Source organism: Monodon monoceros, unplaced genomic scaffold (genome assembly GCF_005190385.1).
Source record: "Monodon monoceros isolate NGI ecotype Baffin Bay Population unplaced genomic scaffold, NGI_Narwhal_1 Super_Scaffold_4, whole genome shotgun sequence".
Lineage (NCBI taxonomy): Eukaryota > Metazoa > Chordata > Mammalia > Artiodactyla > Monodontidae > Monodon > Monodon monoceros.
Genome location: NW_021703781.1, coordinates 55,154,064 through 55,173,036, shown reverse-complemented (window position 1 = coordinate 55,173,036; position 18,973 = coordinate 55,154,064). Strand labels below are relative to the sequence as shown.

At 56.7% G+C, this 18,973-nt stretch overlaps 1 protein-coding gene across 2 annotated transcripts; it reads left to right on the top strand.

Annotated features, from left to right (window-relative positions):
* Positions 1 to 24: 24 nt before the first annotated feature.
* PDZD7 (PDZ domain containing 7) lies at positions 25 to 18,930 on the top strand. 2 transcript variants are annotated; one of them, XM_029245726.1, is made up of 19 exons: positions 25 to 182; positions 849 to 1,236; positions 2,298 to 2,403; positions 3,377 to 3,464; positions 5,345 to 5,485; positions 5,790 to 5,964; positions 6,483 to 6,659; positions 6,880 to 7,027; positions 8,237 to 8,297; positions 8,689 to 9,096; positions 9,548 to 9,745; positions 11,343 to 11,393; positions 11,986 to 12,161; positions 15,205 to 15,296; positions 15,422 to 15,513; positions 15,665 to 15,736; positions 16,602 to 17,189; positions 17,505 to 17,605; positions 18,027 to 18,930. In XM_029245726.1, the coding sequence occupies exons 1-19, from the start codon at positions 44 to 46 to the stop codon at positions 18,240 to 18,242; spliced, it is 3,417 nt and encodes a 1,138-aa protein (XP_029101559.1). In that variant the 5' UTR covers positions 25 to 43; the 3' UTR covers positions 18,243 to 18,930. The 2 variants fall into 2 exon arrangements, 1 of the variants encoding a protein (XP_029101559.1); XR_003797076.1 differs by lacking the exons at positions 25 to 182; positions 2,298 to 2,403; positions 3,377 to 3,464; ... (3 more) ...; positions 17,505 to 17,605; positions 18,027 to 18,930 and having other exon boundaries at positions 9,520 to 9,745; positions 15,205 to 15,217.
* Positions 18,931 to 18,973: the final 43 nt, after the last annotated feature.

Genomic DNA, 18,973 nt, shown 5'->3' with positions numbered 1-18,973 from the left:
AAGGGAGGTGGCTGGAGGGAGTGATTGGCGGCCCTCCCAGCCAATGGGAGCCCGGGGCTGCGCTGGGCGGCCCTATTCCTTCAGCCTCGGCGAGGCTTGGGCGGGGATCCCCCTGCTGCTGCTGCTGCTGTCGCCCGCGCCCGCGGGCGGGCGAGGCTGGCGGCTGCAGCACGCGCGAGCAGGTGAGGGGGGTCGGGAGGACCGAGCCGGGGGTAGGGTGCTGCGTTCTGGGTCCAGGAGCTGCTCTGAGGGATTTAGCCCAGGTTTTGCGCGGGATGTTGGGGGGCTCTCGCCAGCAGGTCCTTCCCCCAGGGCTGGGAGAGGTTCACGCCCCTCTTTGGACGGGAGGGAAGGGGGGACAGAGGGGGCCGCAGCCTGGGGCCTGGGGAATCTCTGGGGCCCTTGGCTGCAGCTGTCCCAGGTTCTGAAGCCCCTCGAGGCGCAAGTCCCTGGGGCTGGCCCCCTACCCACATACACAGGAGGGGTGGTTCAGCGAACTGTACTGGCCCAAATTTCTCTCACACTGCTTGCAGTCCTAGGGCCAGCAATAATCCCATCTCCACTCTCTCAACCTCTACTGAGGACTGGGGACCTACCGGAGTAGATGACTCAGCTGAGAGCAGGAACTAGGGGTGAAAGAGAGGTTCTCACCCACCTTGTTGTATAAATGGCTCCAGAAGTCCACAGTGGTGGCTGAACTGGGCAGTTCTCTGGCCAGGGGGTGGGAGAGGTGAGAGGCCTAAGGCATGGGAGGCAGGATGCTCCAAGCAGGGGGTGGGGTGGAAGTTCTGGGGGGCAGCGGAGGCAGCATTCACACCCCTTCCCCAATCTCTGCTCTCCCTGTGCAGGCCTGGAGCACACACTCCTGAGAGGCAGCAGAGATCAGGGACTCCAGGTCCCTGAGATCCCAGTCAGCACAGAAGGCTCATGGAGCCTGGGGCACGTGGGGCCCTCCTCTCAAGGGCTAGCAGGTTCCCTCTGGACCTGTAGGGCACCACCCCCGTCTAGCCACCATGGCGCATGGCTTCCCAGTGGGCTTCGACCCAGTGGGCCTCAGAGACCTAAGTTCTGGCTCTGTGAGCTCCCTCTCCTCCCGAGGCCACCTGGGCAGCGAGTCAGGCTCTGCAACCCGATACCTGCTGAGAAAGCAACGGCGGCTGCTGAATGGGCCCCTCCGCGGAATCCGAGCCTCATCGCCCATGGGCCGTGTCATCCTCATCAACTCCCCCATCGAAGGTGGGAGCAGGGCCCAGCCACCAGGCCGGGAACCGCGGGTGGGGGAGAGGGGAGAGCAGGCACTAGGTAGGAGAGGGCAGGGCCAGTGTGGGTGGGGGAACTCAAGAAGTGGGAATCATAGGGATGCAGGGAGAGAGAGCCTCTGGTAACCCATAGACTCTTCCTCATCTACCCTTTTCTCACCTTTAAGCCGATCCTTTAGTGTTCCAGGATTGTGGAGAGGTCAGAGGTGGGAGGTCTGGCATGAAGGTAGAGAAGGGGGGTGTGGTATGCCAGCCCCCAAGGAAGCAAGGCAGAGTATTAAATTGGCCCCTCACTCCTATGGACTCTTCCTTTCTCCAGACCCATTCATGTATGACTTTGGGGGGTGGGCAGGATGGAGAGGGACATTCTTCATCAACCAGTTCATTGTGAGCCCAGCTCTGTGCTGGGCTGTGAGGAGTCAATGTACAGCTGGACAGACAGAATTAAAGGCTTCAGGTGCAGAGGACGGAGACAGAGGTAAAGTGGAAGATGTTGCAAAGAGTGGGGAGAAGAGGGTTGAGGATAGGGAGGGAGCCCCAGGTCTGGGCCCTGAGGGAGGGGGACACCTAATCTTATGTAGTTGCTTAACGTTTCATTGCACACCTATTGTATACCAGCTCTTGTTAGGTCCTGTGGGAACCTACAGAGAAATAAGGCTCAATCTTCACCTTCCAGAAATTTCCAGTGTAGCAGGGCTTAGAGACAGAGCAATGACAGCAGCTGGTGGTGGGGTGGAGATATCACAGACAAGGTTGAAACGGAAAGCATGGAGTATGATGGGTGGGCACTTAGGAGACGGCCTGGCTGCAGTGACAGATGTGAGGCGACAAAGAGCCGGTGACCAAGGCAGGACCTTGAATACCAGCAGGGGAGTGGGGCCCCCTGGGCCTGGGCTTTCCGTGGGTGGGACCAGATAAGTATCTCCAGCTCCGCTCTTCTCTCTCAGCCAGCAGGGCTCCCCTGGCTGGATCCCAGACTGGACTTTTCAGCCTGCTCCTTCCCGCTGACTCAGCTGGGTCCCTCTGTCCCCTACCCAGGGCACCAGGGCAGGGGAGGAGCATGTTGCTCAGGGAGCAGGCTTTCCTGCACCAGTGGCCCATCACGCTCACCCCCATCGTCCACCAAGCCCGGCCTCAACTTCAGGTGAGCAGCAGGGCAGCATGTCATTCTGGACATGGAGCAGAAGTCGCCAGATAAGCTAGGAAACACAGAGGGGGAGAGAGGAGGTACTGTAGCACGGCCCTTGCAAGTCCCATCGTATTGGAAGAACTACGTTATACCTCCCCCTCACATGCCCACATACTCCATGCCCAACTGTGATGCGAGGCCTATGCACACTGTCCCTCTTCCAGAAGTTCCATGAGGGCTCTCTCCCTCTGCCTCACCCCAGTGCCCTAGTGCAGCCAGGAGAGCTGCATCCCCTAGCAATGGAAGGACTGGGGCATTGCTCCAGCCAGCTGGCTTGTCTGGGTTGGGAGCCTGTGAGCTCAGAATCATCCCCTCTGCCTGAGCACAAACATCTCCCAACTCACCACAGCCTGGAGCCCCTCCCCCACGTTATTATCAATATTTAGAACTTTCCAGAGGCCTAAAGTTAACTGATAAAGGAGACACAGTGGGAAGGGGAACACTACCACCCATATCACCCAGGAGTTCCCACCAACTCCTCAAACTCAGTGGGTTCCAGAGAAATGGTATTATCTTTAATCCCAACCAGCCCTTTCTCCTCACTCTCCTAATTCGTTCATTTATTCATTATTCCACTTATTATTTCACTGATTAAAAGAAGACTTAGCAAATATCAAGCACAGTGCACAAAACTGGGGATACATTGGTGGAAAGAATTACTAAGTCCCTACCATGACTGAGCTTACAGTCCAGTGAAAAGAGAGCAAGGATAAATAATATACAAATAAGCAAATGATGAGAAAGGATGGTAAGAATCTTGAAGGTACTAATTTGGATGATATGATAGAGCAGTGGTTCTCAAACTTTAGAATACATCCGAATTGCCTGGGGGCCTTGTTAGATAGGTTACTGGGCCCTACACCCAGAGAATCTGATTCAGTGGGTCTGTGGTAAAACCCCCAAGTTCACATTTTTAATAACTTTCCAGGTGCTGCTATGCTGCTGGTCTGGAGAGCTCGCTTTGAGAACCATTCGAACAGAGACTACCTGGGAGGAGGGGGAAGGGACTTTCTTAGGTAGGGTTGTCCAGGAAGGCTTCTCTGAGAAAGTGGTGTTTGAGCCAGGAGGAAGTGCAAATAGGAGGTGGCTTTATGAAGGTCTGGGCAAGGGCATCGCAGGCAGAGGGAACACTGAAAGGACTGGCCGGTGAGAGGAACAGGAAGGCAGTCACTGTGGCCAAAGGTCATGAGGCTGGGGAGGGTGGCCAGAGGCGAGTGTAGAGAGGTGGGCAGAGGAAAGACCAGGGAGGGCGTTATTGGGCATGGAAGGAATGTGGAGCTCCTTCTAGAAGCAGGGGTAGGCACTGAGGTTTTTAATCAGGGGAAAGGCATGATCTAGTATGAAAGTTGACTCTGGCCACTGTGTAGAGAGAATGGACTAAAGGAGGCAGGAGGGGAGGAGATAGTGAGGGGCTGCTGAGTGCCTGGAGGGATGCCTGGTGGCCCCAGGCTAGGGCAGTAGAGGTAGAGGATCTTCCCTCCTCAGAGGCCCCAAGCTCCTAGGCTCAAAACCCCAGATTTGACATCCCCCTGGCCCAGGGCCCTAGGGAGGCCCCCGAGGAGAGACTGAGGAGAAAGAGGGTTGGAGGGCGGGAGAGCAAAAGCCTCCTTCTCTGGGCTGAGAAAGTCCTGGGACCTGTGCAGATAGAATCAGCTAGGAAGCCCCAGCATCTCCCACACCTCTGTCCTGCACTGTCCCCACCTATAGGCTGCCCTTGGGGATTACTTCCTGAGCTTCCCTGCTCATGTACTGTAACCTGATTTCTCTTAGGTCGAATAGAAGTATGTGTGTGATATTTCTCCTCTCAAACACCTCTGAGTAAGCCTTCCCCAAGAAGAACTCTGACCTTCCCAACTGGGACCCAACTTACCCCTTTTCTCTAACCAAAGGCCACCTCTGAGCCTTTGCTCACTCCATCCCCTCATCAGTGCCTTTCCCTTCCCCTCCACCCATCCAAATCCCATCCTCCAAGAAACCTTCCCTGACAGCTCCAGTCCCTAAGGACCCCCTCCTCTGACTTTCCCCATCACTGATGGAGAGGACCACTTCTGTGCTCTGGGCACATACTGAGGCATGGTGGTTTGAGTTTCTTTCCTCATGTAGTCAGCTAGCTCCTAGAGCCCTCACCTCCAGGATCACAGAGTCTATGAGATACAAGGGGCCTCAGGGATCCTTCCACAACATCCCAGACAGGGACTTACTAGGTATCAGCTTGTATGCCTCCAGTGATGGGAAACTCACTACCTTTCCTTGGAAAATTCATTCCATTGCCTGCCAACTGAAGGTTTTAGAAAGTTTTCCCTGATTAAATCTTCCTCCATATAACTCCACTGCGTGGGCTTGGTTCTACCTTATGGATTACACAGACAAAAACATCTAATGCCTTTTATAGAAGAGCTCTTCAACTATTTGAATATAGACTTACCATACTCATCTCTACTGCAAGGTGGAGAGCCCAGACTCCCTCAACTGTGCCTCGTAGAATGGAATCTTGAACATCTTTCCCATCCATTGGACTCTCAGAGTGGCAGGATTTTTCAGAATTTGGCCTATCCCAGGCCTGTGGTCATGGGTAGCTTAGTAAGGATTAGATACACACACACACACACACACACACACACACACACACACACACACACAGACCCTGCATTATGAGGAAAGGAGGACCGTGTCTTCTAGCATAGAGTCCTGTCCTGCCTGCTCCCACACCCTCCCTGGCCCATGGTCTCAAAATCACCCAGAGAGGACTCAGAAATTAGCTACCTACCCCCTCATTTAGGGCCCTGGGTGCCGGTGCCCAGCAACCCAGCTTTCGCAGGCCCCAAGCTGGGGAGGCCAGGGTCCCTCTCTGCCCAGAATGGGCAGGGGAGTCATGCCTGTGTCCCTACGCCAACAGCCAACAGCGATGAAAGTGACATCATCCATGCAGTTCGAGTGGAGAAGAGTCCAGCTGGGAGGCTGGGGTTCAGTGTGCGGGGCGGCTCTGAGCACGGCCTGGGCATCTTCGTCAGCAAAGTGGAGGAGGGGAGCAGTGCAGGTGAGTGGGGCCCAGGTCCTGGCTTCGGACGTGACCCCCACTTTGGTGGGGTGCGGAGATGCTGTTGTCAAGAATAAGAGGAGAGGGCCCTCAGCTTTGGAGGGCCTGATCCAATGGGGAGATGGAAGGGGCTAATGAACAGGTAGGTCCCTGTCTGATGGCAGATACACAGACCCTACCTGGGGATCCCAATCTCATCAAAGAGGTTTTACCCCAGGGAGCCTAGTCTGATGGGAGAGGCTCAGCCTCAACCTGGGGGACTTCTCCCAAGTGGCCCATGCCAGCCATGCCTCCCCTGGTGCAGAGCGGGCTGGTCTGTGCGTGGGTGATAAGATCACCGAGGTGAATGGGCTGAGCCTGGAGAGCACCACGATGGGCAGTGCTGTGAAGGTGCTGACGGGCAGCAGCCGCCTGCACATGATGGTGAGGCGCATGGGCCGCGTACCAGGCATCAAGTTCTCCAAGGAGAAGACCACATGGTGAGCAGGCCTGGTCCCACCCCACCCACCCCAGCACCACCACCCAAAGCCGTGCAGGGAGAGGCCAATGGCACAGGGCTCAGCCGGGGGCCTGGCTAGTATGGCTTCTGTTCTTCCCATCCCCTGGCACTGGAAACACAGGGATCCGACAGCCCGACCTTGAAATGAGAAAAGGCCATTTCTCTCCCCAAGCCCTCCTCTCAACACTCTGCTGTCTCAGACCCCGGTGGCCCTGCCCCTCCACGCTGCGGCTGTGAGCCAGGGGCCAGTACAGGGCCTCTCCCTCGGGGCCCAGGGAGGATTTGAAATGGGGCCTGGCAGTTAGAGCTGCTCAATAAAGAGAGATTTGCATGGTTTCCCTGGCTTGATGAAATCTATGTCCCAGTGAAGATCTCAGGTCTGGGAGTCCCCCAGAGGCAGCCCTGCCTTTCCTATGCAATTGTCTTGGCTGCTGGGAGGTGAGGGGGTGGCCGGTGGTGGCTGAGGGCCCAGGCTGAGGGCCCCGTGCTGTTGTCCAGGGTGGATGTGGTCAATCGGCGGCTGGTGGTGGAAAAGTGCAGCTCAACGCCCTCTGACAGTGGCTCAGAGGATGGCGCACGGCGCATCGTCCATCTCTACACAACCTCTGACGACTTCTGCCTGGGCTTCAACATCCGCGGGGGCAAGGAGTTTGGCCTGGGCATCTATGTGTCCAAGTGAGGGCTGGGGCAGGGGTTGGGCTGGAACCTGGGGATGGGTCAGCAAGTGAGTCCTGGCCAATGACCTAGGTCAGGGATGGGATCTGGAGAGGGGGTCGGGGGTCACCAGGAGGAGGGTCAAGGGGTTTGACTGGTGTATCCCTGTATGCAAGAGTCTGGAATAGGGTGAGGGAGAGCAGCCAGGTCGCCTATCAGAATGCCTCCTTTCTGACCCCAGAGTGGACCATGGTGGACTGGCCGAGGAGAACGGCATCAAGGTGGGGGACCAGGTCCTGGCGGCCAATGGTGTCAGGTTCGACGACATCAGCCACAGCCAAGCCGTGGAGGTGCTGAAGGGCCAAACACACATCATGTTGACCATCAAGGTGGGCAGGACTGTGGGAGACAGGGAGAGGCCAGACTATAGGAAGGATTTCCCAGACCACTCTAGCACTTAATGTTGCCCATCGCTGTGCAACTTATGACTTTCCACAGCCTCGTGAGAGGTAGGGCAGGCATTGTCCCCATACCTATTTCACAGAAGAAGAAACTGAGGCTCAGAGAGGTGACATAACTCAGGAATCACAGTCAATTACTCAGTTGATCAATAGGAGGGCCTGGTTTCTGTCCAGCTCCCCACCAGATGCGTAGGCCAGTGTCCCTTTGTATGAGTGGTGGAGGTCTAGGGGCCTCCACCCAGAAAGGAGTCCTGCCAAGAAAGGGGGGTGGTAGCTGTGGCTTTGGGCAGGACCTGGGTAGTGGGCATCCTCAGGGCACAGGGCAGGGAGGTCTGGGCTGGAGCCAGAGATTGTGTTTCAGGGGATATGCCTGGATTCATTATTCATGTGGGTCTCACACTTGCCTAAGGATCAAGTCCTTCTCACCCTGGCTCCCGGAAGAGGTGATGTCTCACTCTCCCCTAGCGCCCAACCCTGGCCCCTGCCCCCGTCGTCTCCCTTGTGAGACTTCTTCCCTCTCACCATTCAGTGCCTCCCCTGCCATCCCCCCACCACCGCCTCTATTTCCCACCTCTCCCCCATCCCGTTTCTCCCTTTCCTTCCTCTCAGATTATCCCAAACACCCCTCCTCTCTCCCACTCTGCCCCCATTCATTCATTCAATATTTTTGAGTACCTACTACACAGCAGCCACTATGCCAGGTACTGGGTCACAGCAGTGAACAAGATAGACCAGGTCTCTGCTACTGGAGGGAAACAGACAAACTAGGTGCATGCGGACTGTGAGAGCTGCTGTAGGGAAATTAACGGAGAGGTGGGACGGGGTAATTTGGGAAGGCTCTTTTAGCCAGGGGGGTCAGGACCTTTCAGCTCTGAGGAGGTGACACCTGAAGAGCTGGCCATAAGACGAGCTAAAGGAAGAGAATCCAGGCAGAAGGGACAGCAAGTGCAGAGGCCCTAAAGTATAGAGGAACTTGGCACGTTCAGAAACAAAGTGGCTGGTGTGGCTAGAACATGATGAGCTCGGAGGAGAGTAATCAGGTTGAAAAGTTGACTCCTGTCCCATCGCTCCTCCATTCTTACCCTCCCTCCTCACCCACTCCCCTGTGCCCTCCTGTGCCCACCATGCCCTCCCCAGGAGACTGGCCGGTATCCTGCCTACAAGGAGATGGTTTCTGAATACTGTTGGCTGGATCGATGTAAGTAGCCAAGCCTCCAAGGGAGGCTTGATGAAAGGGGCTGAGGCCCTAAATTGGGGCTGAAATTTCTGAAGAATAAGTGGGCAGGGGCACCAAGAACTCCTGAGGACTTTCACACGCCCAGAGCCATTTATGGGCTCTCCTCCGAGAGGCTGCGGTTCCCTTACAGGCTCTCCTGGGGTCTGGAGTTGCAGGGGGTGGTTGAAGAAGAAGTGACTTGCTTAAGATCTCTCAACCAGTCAGTGGCAGGATGGCTGAGCAGCTGGTTCCCTAGACCCCATGCTTAAAACCTTGCTGCCGCCAAGCCCACGGGTGGCCTGCAGCCCCAGCTGGGCCCCAAAGCCACCTGGCCGGATCACTGAGATGCCCCTGCCCTTCCCACTGCCCGCAGTGAGCAACGGGGTGCTGCAGCAGCTGTCCCCCGCCTCGGAGAGCAGCTCCAGCGCCTCCTCGTTCGCCTCCAGTGCCCCCTACAGCTCGGCCGATGGCTGGAGCTCCCTGCCCTCGGACCACATGGATGTCTGCCTGGGGCCTGAGGAGCCGGGCAGCTGGGGCCCAGGCCGGGGGCGGGCAGACACGGCCATGCAGACGGAGCCAGACGCGGGGGGCCACGTGGAGACCTGGTGTAGTGTGCGGCCCACAGTCATCCTCAGGGACACGACCATCCGCTCCGACGGCCCCCCGCCTGCCCCCCGCCTTGACTCTGCGCTCTCTGAGTCCCCCAAAACTGCTCTGCTCCTGGCCCTCAGCCAACCCCGGCCCCCCATCACCCGCTCCCAGAGCCACCTGACCTTGTGGGGTATGTGGGGGATGGGTGGCTGCTGCTCTCTCCAAAGCCCCTGCTCCAAAACCTGTCCCGCACCCTGCCCTGGGCCCCAAAGCTCCCTTTGCGCCAGGCTCTGCCCCAGCGCCAGCTGCAGAATACACTCAGACCCTGCTCTGGGCTCCATTTCAAACTAGTCCTGGGCCCCAAACCAGCCCTAACCCAGCCCCTCCATCCTGGAGTTCCCAGCCCTGCCTACAGACAGACACACGCACACACTCCTCACATAGCTGTAGCTGTGGGTGGGGGAGGGGTAGAAAGCTGAAAGAGGAACCCCAGCCCCGTGCTCATCCCCACCTCCCCACATGGCTGCAGATCCCGTCTGCCCCCTACTCTCCCTTTTCTCTGCCCCTCCCCACACCCCTGCCCCTCGTCCTTCCCTTCTGCCCACCCCTCCAGCCCCCCGGGTGCTCCCTCGTGTCTGCAGAGGAGAAGAAACAGCGGAGGAAGGAGAAGTCGGGGTCCCCTGGGGAGAAGGGGGCCCTGCAGCGCTCCAAGACCCTGATGAACCTCTTCTTCAAGGGAGGGCGGCAGGGGCGGCTGGCAGGGGACGGGCGCAGAGAGGTCTGGACGCTGGACAGTGGGAGCACAGCCAAGTCCCGCCCCCACCCGGACCTGGAGAAAGGTAAGTACTGGGCAGGTCAGCCAAGCAGGACAGAGGAAAAGTCCACTCCGGCCTCCAGCAGGTCTGAGCTTAAATCCCACACTGCTTCGTCCTAGCTGTGAGCCACCACTTCACCTTGCGAGCGTCATGAGTAAAATGAGAGTAATAATACCTATTTCTTTGGGAATAATGAGGAATAAGTGAATTAGTGTATGTTAATCACTTAGCACATGGTCTGACACACAGAAGGTGCTCAGAAAATATAGTGGTCCTTGTTATACTGCCTTATCTTCCCATTTTACAGAAGGGAAAACTGATGAGAGTCACAGCATAGACGAGAAAGCCTTGGGTCAGATCCCCGTGCTCTTGGCATTGAGGGGAGGCAGGGCACTCCTTTCCTAGAGCATTTGGCTTCACCTCCCCTGGCCAGAGCTCCACAGGCTTTACCCACTTCTAGAACCATCTTGAGCAAGGCCATTTGTAGATCAAGGGCCAGGCAGGAAGGCCTAGACAGGCTTCACTCATGTCAGGGGCTTCCTAAGGACACTTACAGAGGGTGTCTCATCTCTCTGGTGAGATTCAGAGACTGGACCAAAAATGGATGAGTTCAGACTATAGGGGTTGCCTGTAACAGAAACTCAACTCAAGCTAGCTTTAAAAAGCGCTTCTTGGCTCAGCTACTGGTGTAAGCTGGGTCTAAACGTTTAAACAATCTTCCCAGCGTTTAAACAATCTTCCCAGACATCTGCCCCCTTCATCTTCTGGTTCCTCTTTCCCCTGGGTTGGCTTCATTATCTTGCTGGCTTTGCCACTTGGAGGTAAGAAGGCCACTGTCGCTTAGCAACCCAGGGGAAAGAGCTTCTCCTTAAATAGTTCCAGCTTAAGGCTCTCATTGCCCCAGCTGGGATCACGTGCCCAACACATCACTTGTCATCTGGGAGAGAGAGAGGTGCTTTCGTTGGCCAGCCTGGGTCATGTGTCCACCCTGGAGTACAGGGACTGAGAATGGGGTGGGGGTGGGGTGGTCCCCAAGTAAAATCAGGGTGCTGTTTCCAGAAGGGGGAGTGGATGTTGGGTAGTCAAAAACAACCAGGGGATGAGGGGCTGGGCCTTGCCCCTCCCTGGGGTCTCAAGGTGACAGTCTCATGGGAGAGACAACCCCTTCAAATCAGGGCAGGCCAGCCCCCTCCCTAAAGCCATCTCTTTTTCCAAAGCCCCCAGGGCCCTGCTCTCTCCTGGTTCTCCTCCTACTTCTCTGGCCACTCCTCTCCTTCAAAGGCTCCTCTTTTTCTCTCTGTCCCTTGAAGGTAGGTGATTTGCCCTTGGGGTTCTTCCCTCCATTCATTTGCTTCCAAATGAACCTCCATGAGCAGGGTGCAGACTGGACCCTCTCTTGATCCAAAGCCTTCACTGACTCCCCATTGCCTGTGAATGAATCCCTGGCCTGAACATGGCCTTCAAGACCCTCCTCAATAGCCTGGCCTCTTGCTTCCCGGTCCTACCACCTTCCAGCCTTGAACGCTCCATTCCAGCCAGTGATCCAGCCAGTCCTGAGCCCCCAAACCCCATTTTCAGATTGGGGACCAGGGCTGCAACTGAGCCTCTTTCTTCTTCATAGCAGGGGGAGCGGGATCCGTGCCGAAGTTTGTCACCTGGAGGCTGAGACGTGGTAATGCATGCATCCCTCTACCGAGCCTGGTTTACAGTAGAGCTGCAGATGGGGTGCATACTGGGGGTAGTAGCTTAGGGGCTTTGGGCTAAACTCAGCTGGGGTCAAGCATGGGGGATCAGACAGATAGGAAGGTACACATTGGGGGGCAGTTAAAAGAATTGGACTATACTTTCTAAGAAAGATAGGGTTGCAGACAGATATTGGGGTGCATTTTTGAGGAATGGGAGCTTGAGTTGGGTCTCCCCAAAGACAGATTTTTTGGAGAGATGAGGGAGGTAACCTTGCTAGAACTCCAGTGGGGACGTTCAGGGGGCTCAGGGGGCACTGGGCTAGGACTCCACTAAGGAACAGCCTGGGATAGGGGTCTGTGTTTGGGGCTGAAGGGCCTGGATTGGAGCTCCAATGATGAGCAGATTGTATGGGAGACCATGGTGGGGAGCATCTGGGCTAGACTGGGATTCCGTCGGGGGTACATGGGCCCCTTAGCCAGTCTGTTCTGGGGTCTGACCCCACTGAGGGGAGCCCCCCTGCCTCCTCTTATGGATGGCTCCTGGCTCCTTCATCATACCCTTTTGCTCCTGCCCTGCAGACCGGGAGAGGGGCCGGACTCTGCTCTCTGCCAGGTCCAGGAGCCCCTCCAGCCAGCTGCCCAACGTGGATGAGAGGGTGCAGGCCTGGGAGAGCCGAAGGCCCCTGATTCAGGACCTGGCCCGGAGGCTGCTGACTGACGACGAGGTGCTTGCTGTCACCCGCCACTGTTCCCGGGTGAGCCTCCAGCCCGTCCCCAGCCCTAGTACATGGTCACTCAGTCTCCTAACCCTTCATTCAGGCCACTATCTATTGACCAGTATCTGGGCTTGACACTGTGAGGCCAGTGGTAAGTAAAAGCAGAAGTTACCCCTGTAACTCGTGAGTGCACACAGACACACAGACACATGGACCCACAGACACACACACACACACACACACACACACACACGCTGAGCTCACAGCCAGGAAGGGAAGATAGACAGTAACTAAAACCTAAGCACCCATACTGACAAATCATGTGAAGTACTGTGAAGAAAAAGAACATGAGAAAATAACCTAAGAGGCACAAACTAGATGGTGTGGTCTGGGAGGGCCTCCCTGAGGAGGTGATATTTAAGCTGAGGGGAGAAGGAGCCAGACCAGACAGGTGATGAGTTCGGGACTTGGGTCCCTGCAGTCACCTGCTCTGTTCTCTGTTCTCTTCTAAACCCAGGCTTCCCCACCCCTCATGCCTCCTTCCACTCCTGGGTCAGCCAACAGGTCTGGCCTCATGCCAAGCACCCTCCCCTGTCACCCAAGTCAGTAATCTTTTGTCCTCCCAACATACCCCAAGCCTCCCCCAACACCTGCACTGTTGCTCTGTTTCGTTCAACTTCAGACAGAAGCAGAGGGCCCCACGGTGGGGTAGAGGGTAGATCTGAGGGAGTCTTTGTAGCCTGGGTGTTGGGGAGGCTGCAGGAGGCACAGGCCACGCCCTCCAGGAGGATTGGAAGGCCCCCTCCTATCCCTCTGTCTCAAGAACCTGCAGGTTTCCTGTGATGGGTTCCTTGTGCTCGATCTGCATCAGTGTACGCATGATCCTGCATACCAGGGCAAGCTGAGGAGTTTCAGGAAATTGTTTGTGGTTCCCCCAACTCCCTCACCTTGGTCACGGTGGGGCTGTGTTACGTCTGTGTGACATGTGCCTTTGTTAATCTCTGGGGTACCTGAGTTTGTGTTGACTTAACTGTACGGTTGTATCTGTGTGTATGTCACCTGGAGACTGAGGCACACTAATTCATGCATCCTTTTGCCAATGCTTGGTTTACAGTAGAGCTACATATGGGGGTGCATCTAGGGGGCAGCTAAAGGCCTCTGGGCTAAACTCAGTTGAGTGTCACGCTCAGCTCTGAGCGCCAAGTAGGGCTGTGCGTACCAAGCCCTTGTGAGCCTGCAACTCTAGGCCCTGGCCACTAGGTGGAGCTCTGCGTAAGTGTCTTTGGTAGGCTCCTGTTCCTCCACCCCTCTGCTCCTCCCACCCTGCCCAGGCCAGGAGGGCCTCTCTCTGTGCCCCAGAGCACCTAGGGAGCAATGCCTACCACCCAACCTGACCCAAGCCCCACCCACACCAAGAGATCAGACCCTCGGGGTGGAGTCCTGGCTGGAATGATTAGTAAAGCTCCGCTAGTGACTTGGATGTGTGGTTCCCGAACCCCAAGCCTCCCTTCTCTCTCCCCCTCTGAGCCATCTCCCCACAGCCGCCAGACCAGGTATTATAGACCACCTCTGATCACTTTACACTCCCCAAGCCCCCTTGCAGCCTCATATCTTTGGCAGAATAGAGTACAAGTTCCTTATCCTCACATTCAAGGCCCTCCCTGATTTGATTCCCCAATTCACTAACCTCTGCTTTCCCATGGTCACCACATCAAATCCTCTTCCCTCGGTATAACATATAACACTGGTTTATACAGCCTACGAATTGCACAACTCTAGGGGCACTACTCACACTGTAGTCACAAACTGTGCAGCCTATATGGAGGCCCTCCATGTACCCCATGTTCCAGTTCAACCTCTATCTACCCATTATTCCACACTATCCTTTCCTGCCAGCTATCATGCTGTTTCCCTGCATTTACCCTTAAGAGTCAGTGAAAGGCCATCTCCTCCATGCAGCCTCCTTTGATCTTCCCACCCTCCTCTGAGACTCCCTCTGCCCCGTCGCCAGTGGTCTGTAGTTTACTGGAGCATGTGGCTCTCTGTCGTTGTGTCCCCACTGCCCAGTACAGGACCTGGCACTTAGTGGAAGCTGAACACAGGCTTGTGGACTTGAAGTGTGTGCACATATGTGACTGGTTCTGTGCAATTATGTGTATCTCTCTCCAGACAAAAGGGGGTGTATTGTCCATATTTGTAAGTGTGGGTCCCTGTAATTTTGTGTGTGGTTTAGGTCCACACACACAGTTGAATTTCCAGATATTTATGAATGTCTCACTCTGGCCACCAGGGTGTGCTATTTCCCTGTGTCTGTGCACGCCCGAGTTGCTCTGTGTGTGTCCCGGAACCAGTATGTGTGTCCCTCATGGCACTAGGGGGCAGTGTGCTGTCCAAGTCGGGTGGCTCCCAGTATACAGTTTGCCAGTTTGTCTGCGTCGGTGGGGTGTGGCTGGTGGCATCTGGGCAGTGCCAGGCAGAAAGGCCTCCACCACCCTGGGTACTGACTGGAGAGGCTTTCTGTAGGGCCACCCCTTCCCCAGAGTCCCCATTCCAGCCTTGAACAAAGCCTAATTTGTAGGTCTGTGCAGACACAAGCTGGGACAGCCAGGCGCACAGCCTAGACTTTGGCTCAAATTCCTTCCTTCAGCCCGGGAGGTGGGGTGGGGAGGAGAGTCCACGCCCTGCATATCCTTTTCCGGTACCACAGCAGGCCGGAGCCAGAGCTCTCAGGTTCCAGTCCCTCTTCACACTTCCTCATCTGTGTGGCCTGGGGCAAAGTCCTTCTCTCTGAGCCTCAGTTCCCTCATCTGTGAAACGGGAATAATTGATGTCTCTCTCAGAGTGGTTGCTAAATGAGGGACCATGTGTACGAGGCCTAGAAAAAGATTCAAAGCTGTTATTGTTATTGCTGTTACAGCTCTGTCATTATTATTGCAGGCTTCCACCCAGTCACCAAGATAAGACAGCCCGGGGGTGGGGAGAACCTTTCCAAAACGTGGGGTCCCTCCATGCCCAGGCATGCCCCCTCACCGGGCTCTGGAAGTCCCGGCTGCTATCTGACCTGTGGTGCCTCTCTCTGCAGTACGTGCATGAGGGCGGCGTGGAGGACCTGGTGAGGCCCCTGCTGGCCATTCTGGACAGGCCTGCGAAGCTGCTGCTGCTGAGGGACATCAGGTGGTGAGGGCTTGGGGGCAGGAAGGGGATCCCCGATACCTCCCCTAACCTCTCCAGGGCTGAAGTCCCTCCGGGCACCTCCAGAACTGAGCCCTGACCACCCCTCGTCTCTTGCCCTCCCCCAGGGGTGTGGTGGCCCCCACAGACCTGGGTCGCTTCGACAGCATGGTGATGCCTGTGGAGCTGGAGGCTTTTGAGGCCCTCAAGAGCCAGGCAGGTCAGCAGCCAGGGGGCAGGACTGTGGCTCCCGAGCCACAGGTGGGGCTGGGGGCGTGGCCTCCCAGTGGAGAGGGGCAGAGATTGCCTGGGCCCTTTCAGCTGGGCCCATCAGGGAGCCTTGTTCCTGACCTGCTCTCCTCTCCAACCAGTTTGGCCTCCTGCCTTGCGACCAGCCCGGCAGGACACACCGCCCAAGCGTCACCTCATCACTCCTGTGCCTGGTCAGTCAGAGTCCCAGAGCCCGGGGAGGGGTCACACCCTAGGGGGGCTGGGGGAGGGAGAGTGAACCTTCCATCCTTGTCCCCATGTGGGCTGTCGCGGCTTCAGAGGTATGTGTGTTTCCCTGAAGGAAATCCCTCGTCTGCCAGAACCATTTTCATCATGTCCACTCACCATCTGTACTATTATTTACTTAATAATTTAAAAAATTTTTTTAATTAATTAATTTTATTTTTGGCTGTATTGGTTCTTCGTTCCTGCACGCCGGCTTTCTTTAGTTGCGGCGAGCGGGGGCTGCTCTTCATTGTGGTGCGCGAGCTTCTCATCGTTGTGGCTTCTCTTGTTATGGAGCACGGGCTCTAGGAGCGTGGGCTTCAGTAGTTGGTGGCTCGCGGGCTCAGTAGTTGTGGCTCACGGGCTCTAGAGCGCAGGCTCAGTAGTTGTGGCGCACGGGCTTAGTTGCTCCAAGGCATGTGGGATCTTCCCGGACCAGGGCTCGAACCTATGTCACCTGCATTGGCAGGCGGATTCTTAACCACTGCGCCACCAGGGAAGCCCCTTAATAATTGGGTTTTAAATCCACTCACTTTTTAAATCATCTCATTCTCTGCAATAACCTCTGAGAAATTACCAGCTTGGTGTGGGAGTCATATTTTTACTTGCTATTGTCATAGTTACTTAAATAAAACTGTAACTATGACAATAGAAAGTTTTAAAATACTATTGCAATAGAACCCGGGCACGCTGCCACAGGGCCTGAGCAAACCCAGGCCTGGGTCTCCCTACACCAACAAAGGCAAGGACTGGAGTCTGGTAAGGTGGTCTGGGCTGTTGAGAAGGCGGCCTGACCTTGGCCCTCTTCCCCAGACAGTCGTGGAGGCTTCTACCTACTTCCTGTGAACGGCTTCTCAGAGGAGGAAGATGATGGGGAGCTGAGGGAGCGTCTGGGGGGCCTCCAGGTCTCCCTGGGTGCCTCTGCCTCCCGCCACCCTCATAAAGGGATCCCCCCTCTCCAGGATGTGCCAGTAGATGCCTTCATCTCACGCAGAAGCGCCTGCACACCCCCTCCCCAGCCACCCCCCGTGGCTCCCCGGCCCCCGAGGCCTAACTGGCTGCTGACAGAACCCTTGACCCTAGAGGGCCCTCGGCAGAGCCGGAGCCAGGGCACAAGCCAGAGCCGCAGCCGCAGCCGGGGCAGAGGCAAGTCCCCCGGACGCAGGCGTTCCCCATCCCCGGCACCTATCCCCACTCCCAGCCCAGCCAGCGGGCGCTACCACAAGCCTCGGAAGGCCAGGCCTCCTCTGCCACGACCTACGGATGGGCAGGTGGCCAAGGCAGGGGGCAGTCAAGGGCCCTCTGAGAACGGAACTGGTGGGACAGCCGAGGAGGCAGCCACGAAGGTCCCCAGTGGGGAGCTGAGGACCGTCACACTATCCAAGATGAAGCAGTCCTTGGGTGAGTCCAGGCGGGACTGCACCTGCTGGGGGGCGGGGGCTCTTGGGTGTGGGTGAGGTTGGTGGGCTTGGTTTTGGGGTATAACTAGGGGACCTGGGACTAGGGAAAGAATCGGGGTATTAGGATATAGTTGGGAGGGTCCATATTTGGGAGGTTTGGGGTCTAGAGTGAGTTGAGGATTGAGTAGTAATAAAATCCGGGGGTTTGGGAGAAGTTGGGGGCTCTCTATTTAGGGATGGGTCCTGGGTTCTCCTGGGAGCTCTGGGCTTTAGGGGTGTGGCTGCACGGTGACCCAGTGTTTCTCCCTCTCACTAGGCATCAGCATTTCTGGGGGCATCGAGTCCAAGGTGCAGCCCATGGTGAAGATAGAAAAGATCTTCCCTGGGGGCGCCGCCTTCCTCAGCGGGGCCCTTCAGGTGGGTGAAGGGCACCCAGGCCCACTCCCTAGGCCCAGAGCTGAATTCTGGCAGGGGGCGGGGCTGGTACATGCTCATCTTCCAGCCAGACATGTTTAGACCAGGTCATGGGAGGAGGCTTGGGAGCAGCGGGGTTAGGCCTGAGGGATGCGCAGACCTAGGGAAAAATCTGTCCCCTCATGCCAGCCTGCGCCTGAGGGTGGCCCATCCTGTTACACCGCTAGCCCCAAGGGACAAAAGGCAATTGTCTGCACCCCACCCTGCCCCCAACCGGCTCTGGACACAAAAGTCCCATTGTCCATCGCCTCCGCCCAGAGCCCAGATGGGGAGGAGTGTCCTAGCTGGTGGAGGTGAGAGGTTGGGTGGTGGTGTGGGGTTGACCTGAGGAGGGAGGTCTGTGATTCTCCCACCCCCATCCCAGGCTGGCTTTGAGCTTGTGGCCGTGGATGGAGAGAGCCTGGAGCAGGTGACCCACCAGCGGGCAGTAGACACCATCCGCCGGGCTTATCGAAACAAGGCTCGGGAGCCCATGGAGCTTGTGGTCAGGGTCCCCAGGCCCGACCCACTGCCCTTACCCTCTGACTCATCAGCCCTCACTGAACAGCAGCTTCCTGGTGACCATTCCCCTGCCCGCTGACCCCTTGATGGTACTCTGGCTACCTCCCACTGGCTCCCAGAACCTCCCATTAACGCCCTTCCCACCCATACCCAGACCCCTCCTGCTGATGCCAGGCTTCTCCAGCTGACCCCCAGCCCAGTGCCCTCTCCAGTCTTCCAGCCTCCTGATACTAATCCCAGACTCTCCCCGGCTACCCCGTAACTCTTCCCACTAACCCCAGAGAATCCTCCTGCCATCCCCTGGACCTCACCTACTAACCTCTTCAAGCCTCAAGAACCTGCCACTCCTGCTTGCCTTGCCTACTCCCAAAGCTCCACACTGGTGGCTCAGATCCTCTCCCCCCCCATTCTCCCTCCCCAGTTGTCACTAAGGCTCTGCCCATTCCAGATAAACTTGGTGTCAAGGACAAGGTGCTACTGGGCAGCTCTGTCACCAGCTCACTATCCCCAACCCCCCAAGACAGGAAGGGGGTTGGGAAACCCAAGGTCTGGGGCTTAGGCTTGGTGATTCCCCCAGTGAGGGACAGGCACTCTCAGATAGGGCCCTCAAGGGGGTCACTGTATCTAGCCCCCAGCCCCAAGCAGTGCTGTGCAAGGGACAGGATGGGAGTCTTTTCTAGTTTCTCAAACCCCAAGAGCCCATTTCATGTTGTGGTCCACTAGGAACTCAGATTTTCTGCTGGATTTGTCCCTCCCCCATCACCCTTTCTCCCCGGAAGACCTCCATGAGGGGTTAGGGGAATAGCCAGC